The 8,061-nt window shown below is 33.5% G+C and overlaps 1 protein-coding gene across 1 annotated transcript; it reads left to right on the top strand.

Moving 5' to 3' along the window:
* The first annotated feature begins 2,665 nt into the window (after positions 1 to 2,665).
* LOC105568433 lies at positions 2,666 to 5,497 on the top strand. Its single transcript, XM_012024117.1, has 3 exons — positions 2,666 to 2,987; positions 4,297 to 4,452; positions 5,029 to 5,497. Exons 1-3 carry the CDS (start codon positions 2,807 to 2,809, stop codon positions 5,268 to 5,270), a joined length of 579 nt encoding a protein of 192 aa, XP_011879507.1. The 5' UTR covers positions 2,666 to 2,806; the 3' UTR covers positions 5,271 to 5,497.
* Positions 5,498 to 8,061: the final 2,564 nt, after the last annotated feature.

The following is an 8,061-nucleotide window of genomic DNA, read 5'->3' on the forward strand; positions in this document are numbered from 1 at the left end:
ATACTTTTTGTTTGTGTGTAATTTCAACAAAATTGAATAAAAAAATTTATTTTGCATGAAATTTATATTCCTTTAAAAGAGCGACGTCCAACATTTCATTCACTAATTACGTAGAAAATTAAAAACAGCATTATAGGAGCAAAGTTCAAGTGAGATATTACCCTATTATCGTTACAAAAATTAATTTTAAAAATCATTGAAAAATTGTTTAAATTTTTAGGAACCTTCTGAGTTAAAAACTTCTGTGCGTTTAATGTAGAAAATTGCAATATTTGCATCAAATAATCTAAATTTTCAAAACATTTTGATATAATTATTTATAAATTTCTAAACATCGCGAAATATTTCGAAGTAAGATCTGCTCTATTTTAAAAAAGAATCCGAAATTTAGCAATAATTTTCACTGCAGGTCTCAACCAGCGTTGTTGTTTAGAGCTCGCTTTACAAATCTTTATTGCGAGGAGAATTACGCGAGGAAAATTACGAGGAAAATTTGATGATTTAGCATTAAAACAATAAATATAATATCGTTACTACTAGAAAAATTATACTCGTGTAATAAAAACGCGGGACAAGCAAAGTTCGTGAGATAAATCCAGGGAAAGAAAATATATACATATGTTTTTCCTCACATTACATTTAGTAAACAAGCTAGATACGATTATAAAATTTACCAAAGTACTTATAATGCCAATCAGTAAAAATATTAATTAAAATTGATGTAAAATTAGTAGCTCAATTATGTGGGTGAAACTTTTGTCAAAAGGAAAGGTTTGTCTCCTATGATATATAAAAAGTAAATAAATCAAGGGGAGATTTATACCCAGAGAAAAGATTCTTTGAAATCAAACAAATTTTCTTTGAATTTTGACCTTACTGTGCTTTTCATTTAATTTCAAAGAAATGATCTCTTTGCAAGACTGAAATTTCTAAAAAAGTTCATATCTATTTTTCAAATCTAGCAAAAGTTTTAGTAGAAGTGGTTTTAACGTATCTCATTTATTTAACCTAAATAAATATTTTTTCTGGGTGTACTATTTAATCTATTGAGAGACAACTTATGTCCATTTCTTCAAATGAGTAACTATATTTTCAGATATCTTTTCTGATGTTTGAAACTAGAAAAAGATGAAAAATAATTTACACCGAGATTAAAATTAAATTACATTTGTAGAAATGGACATAAGAATTTTAATATACCAATAAGTCCAATAACAATTTCTGTGCTCGTAATGTAATGATTTAGTAATGGTAAATAAACGCTCCTCTTGATTGGTAAAAATAACATGTTAGAAGTCAATTTCATGGAGGAGATAACGCGTTAAAATACAAAACAATATTAATTAGCACAAATGTTTGTGTTACATTTATGTTAATTTATATCGTATCTAGTTAGAAATAATGTGTCAAATCGACGTCATCTTCGACCTCGTTTGATTGAGTATACGAGAATATTTCTATAAGATTCCTATCTTTCCTATCAATTTTACGCCGACGCATCAATGTTGATTTGAACAATCATTTCTGTTTGAATAGTTTCCTTGATCTTTTCTTTAGAAATCTAAAGCCTATAATTATCTAAACTTGACCTTATGTGCTTTAAGTAAAAATTGCAATATCGCGAAATGTATGCATGTGTTAAATAGCATTCACTAAAAGTCAGAAATAGCATATGGTATATATTGATTACTTAATTATCTACTTTTCCTATTGCTAAAAAATTGCATTATCTTTAAAGCACTTTTCTATATTTTGTAAAATTGTTCATTTAAAAATAAGTTAGGTGACTAAAAAGAGAACTCATTATCATCAAGTTTCAACTTTTGCCAAATTCTATATTTACCGGACTTGTCCTATCAAGTGCGAATTCATTGGAGTATATCAATCGGAAGAGTATCGATTTGTGCAAAAAATATATTTATCACAGGGCTCGCCCGAAATTATTCACTCGATTTGAACGCTAAATGATACCAGAGCACATTCAAAACGCCGTTGCTTACGTGCATCATTGATGCAACTGCCCTATTTATGATAACCGACAAAGGAACTGTTGGAGAAACATTTATCAAAAGGAAAGGAACGCGGCGGACGTTCGCCGCAAGATTCGCAATGGTAAAAAGCAACGTCGCTCGTTCCTGGTCTCGTTTTGATAAATTTGTTTGTTGCGATAACGCCTTGCCCTCCTTCGCAAGAAATCTTCGTTTGTGGTCCCTACGTTAGGCAGATACGAAAGATGACGTCGCGATTTTCAGCGCTCCGTCTGATAAACGATCAGCTAACAATCGTTCCCGACTGGTATTCCGACTCGGTCGTGATAAGAAGCGTAAGTTAATTCTACGTTTGGTATCGAAACACGAGTGGAGGCGCGTCGATGAAATATCTTTTTTCTTCTACGGTATCACTCGGACGTGTTTACGTTTTTAAACTCTCCTATCGTCGTACTCGTCTCGTTAGACGAGTCAGACTGCGACACCGGGTTCTCGTTCACTGAAGGCGATAAGACCGGGTCCGCGGTGGTCGAATAACGTCAGAACGAGAAGCCGAAGTCTCTCGAAGGCCGCCGATACGCTCTTCTTATTACGGCAAGTAAAACAAAAAACACTAGGCATCTCTCTTTCTCCGTCCGTCCCGGTCCCGCTATCTTCCTCGATTTTTCCTCGACCGAGCTTATAAGCGACGACCGCCGTCGCGCCGGGTGCCAGTAATCACTTTGGATTATTCTGCAGCAGATTGCCCGAAGCTGAAAAGAAGAGACGTGCACGCACGAGTCGCAGATCGCAAACAAATAGCGATTCTCCCTTGGTTGATGAATCTTTCCGAGGCCACCATCGTTGACGGCTGCCCGAGGCTCGAGGTTTCCCGGAGGATCGAATTTCGAAGGGCAGGTCGGGACAGGAAGAGAGGAAACACGCCGACGGCGAGCCTGGCAGCGCGAAGACGATTCACGAGAAAGCAGATAACGGAATTGCTATTCGAGAGTTGCATTGGTCAGTTGGATTTGGCGAAAAACTTGGATAACATTCACGTGCAACGAGAGCGCAGTTTTAAGTCCGGTTTCACCAACGTCGCTTAACTTTCAGCTCAGCTTAATTCATCCATTTGGAATTGAAATTGAGATTAGATTGCAGTTTGACCCATCGGAGTAAAGAATCTCAAGTTTAGTGACCTTTACTCTGAGCAAATTTCAATCTAACCCTCTCAATCTCAATCCGTAGTCTGATACGGGCTTTAGAAATTGAGAAAAATGAATAATCTAAGATTAAAACTACACGACGTTGGTGAAATCGTCGCACGGGTCAGCTCGTTTTGGCGGATTTAAAATTGAATAAGATGCTCACTTAGACCTCGGGAAACGAAAGGGAGAACAAACGAAGCGCATAGATAATCAAGATATGATAAATTATCATGTCGACTGGACGCGATTCCGATTCGCTATTCCTGCACGAAACGGAAACATGCTTTGGCATGTTGTAATGGCGCAGTAATTATCGTTACGAGCGAAGATCGAAGCTGTTAAAAAAAAAACGACATGAAAGGCATGATAGTGGGACATAAATAACTATGTATAGAAACATCGTAATGCATGTACATACATTACACATGCACGTACACATACACATTAATCGCATTGTTGTTGTTTTGATTCGTCACATGACTATGTCGAGATATATTTCCCCCTTTTGCGGCAATAGTTATTAATAACTACAAAATTAAGTAACTTTCTCTCTTGAAACTATGTATTAGGTATTTCTTAATAGCAAAGTAATTATTGCATACTCTCTAAAGTTTTTGGGAGTGAAAATAGAACCATAAAGTAAAATATTCGCTCTATCGGAGCAAATATTTACTCTATTAGAGTAAATAACCAAAAACTTTAGAGAGTATACAATAATTACAGTGCATACTTTGCTATTAAGAAATATTCACACTATTAGAGCAAATATTTACTCTATTAGAGTAAATATAACCATGCAGTAAAATATTCGCTCTATCGGAGCAAATATTTGCTCCAATAGGGTAAATATTTCACTCCAAAACTTTAAAGAGTACCACAGACAAACGTATATTCGTTGTAGACACAAGAATTTAATCGATAAAATTCAAATCATTCGATTTATCAGTTAATTTTAAATTGAATTACTACATGTACAAGTTATTAATTGCTGTGGAATCTGGATTTGTATAAAAGGACTATTAAATCTTTTTATAATAAATTATATATATTGATATTTGTATAAGAGGACTACTCAAACTTTTTATAATAAAATTATATATGTTGATATTTATATTTTGTAGACTGTGGAAAAATGTCTACCATTCCGCAGGGCGCTTTCGCAGTGTGGAAAGTTCGCTCTAACAACGAACACATCGTCTCTATGTCTGCGATGGAGAAAAAGGAGAATACTGAAGAGAAGAAGGAAAATATATTCAATTCGAGGCCTCCGCTGGAAGGTAATATATCGCCTCTGCACGAGAAAAGTGACACAAGTATAACAAAAAATAGCAAGTTTACAGAAGAATTTACGATTTTAAACCTTCAATCTGATCACAGATTGTACACAGTTACCCTTACGGAAAAAACACTCAAATTATGAGTGTTAACACTCAAGACTCGAGTGTTTTTTACGTAAGGGTACAACCACACGGTCTGCTTAATTGTTTATAACGTTTTTTTTTCTTGATAGGTCTTTCTTCTTAATGTAAGAATCGTATTTTTCTTTTTAAATTTCTCTTTACCGTCACTATTTTTAAACAAAATGCAATGTTCGCATTGATGTTTTCTTTGACGAAATTTTTGTAATTACACTTATGACGCTTCTCTGGATAACAGTACTTATGTTGTCGAGTTGATAAATTATAAAAACGCAAAAATTATATTGACTCGTGTTCCTTGTCTCGTACAAAGCGATATCTTTATTAAGTTTGATTATTTTTATCAATTTAATTTTCACTTTGAACGGAAACGCTTGATCTAACTTGTTCAATTTACTTGGCCATTTGACTTTACTGAATTTACTCAATATGCAGGTTGGGAATTGACGCCACTTAAGTACAACAGTAAATTGATGAACAGCATTTGGGGCCTGTACAATCGCTATTCGGTGCACAACTTTAAGAAGAACACCGACGCCGAGAAGGGGGCCCGCGGTGGGGTGGCCGCGGCGATCTGGGGTGCCATTTTGGAGAACCAGCCCCCGGCCGCCAACGCCGCCGCCGCCACCGCCACCGCGGAAGCCCCCCAGATTATGAGGGCCGGAAATCGCCTCTAGACGCGGCCACGTGACTTCGAAAATCTACTCAGAGATGGTAAAGTTGGGGATGAGCGCGAATTATACGTATAATTATTATAATTTGTATAAAATGGGATAATATACTAGTACGCGTGTACAGCGAAAATTACGTGTGTACGAAAGACCAGTTTACATGTATACAGATTTTATAATTATATTTAGTTATGTATTATATATATATTGTGATGAAATTAATAAATAAACTTGAGATGTCACATATCAATACATATATATGTATAATATTATACTACTATAATTGCTAAATATAAAAATTTGCTGACAATCTATGTTAGATTGTATAGCAGGTATATTAAAGTTCGATTTTTTACCGTTAAATAACATGCTTTATGTCTACTAGCGTTTTAGTATAATTAAATGTGTCAGATTTTGTACCACCACTTGTACCCTTTTTGCCAATAAAAATAGCAGACTGTTCTCGATATTCACTAGAAAATTCTTCAAACATTCCTTTATACATACAAGATTGCACCGTTTATATCGGATAATCAATACGATTGTATTCTGACAAATTATAATATACTTATATTATAATTTACTTTACAATGTATACAATATTATAAAAGAAATAATTACATCATAAAGTTGAAAATATAATAGCTGTACAATGTTTCTCTCGACGTTACATATGAAATATTTGGTATGCATACAATGACATGAAATTCTTGCAATGTAAAATATATACATATTGCATTCGGGATAAAAAATACCCCGAATGCATTTATTAACAATCTCTTAAAAATAAATCAAATCTACAAAAATTTTAAGTAAATTTAAAGTAAAAACTTAAACGCAACAACTTCCATCTTATTATATGTATGCATCCCATTGCAAATTCAATATTTTTTCTAATTTCTACAACTAATGTAAACTGAAAATAAATCCAACAAAATTACAATGTAACGTTTCTAATAATTATTATAGTGTCATTTAATACATTTTATTAAAAATTTTATTTTATTAAAATATTTAATAAAAATATTTTATTAAAAATATATTTATTAAAAATATATTAACATATAGAGCTTTTTATTAAAAGTATTTTATTAAAAATAGTGGTAAATATAATTATATTTAATAATATTACGTTGCAGTTATAATTTTATCTATATCCTTTTAATTATCGAGTTATAATGTTATATCCCCCTGTGCCTGCCTAACCGAGTCCCTACTTATCCGTATTTCACCGTATAGTCCTATCCTTTTTCCTACCTACCCGCGTTTCAACTTTTTATTAATAAGCCTAACGTACAAGTCATTCATTAAAACCGCGACGCGTTTTATAAGAGGTCGGATTTGGGATTATACGCGCGCGATTGGGATTTAATTAGTGTTTTTAAATCTCGCACATATGCGAGAATATGTAAAGAAGATAAGAATATAACCCACCCGAATTTGGACAAATAAAAAGAAATTAAGTTATTTCGTAAATCACCTTCCTTACATACTCCATCGAAGTGGTCAATACTGACCGCTTACTTCGTCGCATTTAGTCTCCCTTCGTTGGGCCAGATTGGACATACCTTTCGTTGCTCCCGGCCATACAGTCTGGTCATTTTGACCAGAGATCAAGAAGGACGAAAACTCCTTCGATAGTCGGTTTATTATCGTCACCGACAGATATTTCGTACGGTTCGAACTATATGCGAGCGTCGATCATATCGAAATGCACGACCACGAGAAGTTACTTAAAGAAGGAAATTAAGTAAAAAAATTTGCTGTATAAAACTCATCAAGTATATTTTTACTTCCGTCTTATTTGTTCAAGAATAGATAATGACTGTCTCTTCGTGACTGAATCTTTAAATTCGAAATTCAAATATATGTATATTTTGTAGAAAAAGACAATTTACTTGATATTTATTTTAATTAAATTTCGCGATAAATTAAAATTTATAATATGAATGAAATTAAACAATTAATAATTTTTGGAAAATTGTTTTAAAAACTGATCGCGAAGACCGACCGCGAAAATACGAAGATGCGTGTAACTATGCACATATTCATGCGAGACGCATCTTGAAAGTGTATGGCGAGATACACATACAGAATAAGTAAATGACGTGAGATCCAGAGAAAAGAAACTTTCCGTACGATAGATAGATGGACAATTGCGTATTCTAGTTCATCAATAACCTCGAAAAACGTATGAAAATAAGATAAAGATTCAGCGTTCTCGACAAAATATTAGAATCTCACGTCATATTATGTTACTTTATATATAAATTTGTTAACGAAAAATGGATAGACTACAAGAGATCAGCTCGACGAATATATCAATAACATTCGTCATATTTTGCGTGAAAATATGCGATGTGCAGCAATGGGCGCCCAACCCTCTACAGTGAAATATGTTAAAATAAATAAATATGAAATTATTTTGTAAATCTATCCATTTTAAGGCAACGGATCTACGAGATTTAGATTCGTTGCCTTAATAAAAAATTTTCTAACTCACCGATCTGATGCGCAGCAGCGGAGTTTGTACGTTGGTTCTGTAACAGATATAAAATTCCTATTAAAGCACTGTTCAAAAAAAAACTTAGTATTACAAAATATAATTCGTATACATATCAAACTTTTTCGGTTAGATGTTTAAATGATTGTCGCGCGAAAGATCTTCCGCAAAAGATCTTCACGAGAATAAACTTTGATAAAATTTTTAATGATTTCTTCTTCTTTTATTATCTCGAAATTATAGAATTATACAATAAACCGACTCAACAATAAACCGGGGAGAAGATTGCTTTTA

This window comes from Vollenhovia emeryi, unplaced genomic scaffold (assembly GCF_000949405.1).
Source record: "Vollenhovia emeryi isolate VEMERY1.0 unplaced genomic scaffold, V.emery_V1.0 DF939129.1, whole genome shotgun sequence".
In the NCBI taxonomy this organism is placed as follows: Eukaryota; Metazoa; Arthropoda; class Insecta; order Hymenoptera; family Formicidae; genus Vollenhovia; species Vollenhovia emeryi.

Bases quoted from the DNA above. Each gene is read 5' to 3' on its own strand.
- LOC105568433 (XM_012024117.1), top strand. From the start codon at position 2,807: ATGAATCTTTCCGAGGCCACCATCGTTGACGGCTGCCCGAGGCTCGAG. The intron at 2,988-4,296 runs GTCAGTTGGATT...TATATTTTGTAG, and splicing joins GCTATTCGAGAGTTGCATTG to ACTGTGGAAAAATGTCTACC. The intron at 4,453-5,028 runs GTAATATATCGC...CTCAATATGCAG, and splicing joins TTCGAGGCCTCCGCTGGAAG to GTTGGGAATTGACGCCACTT.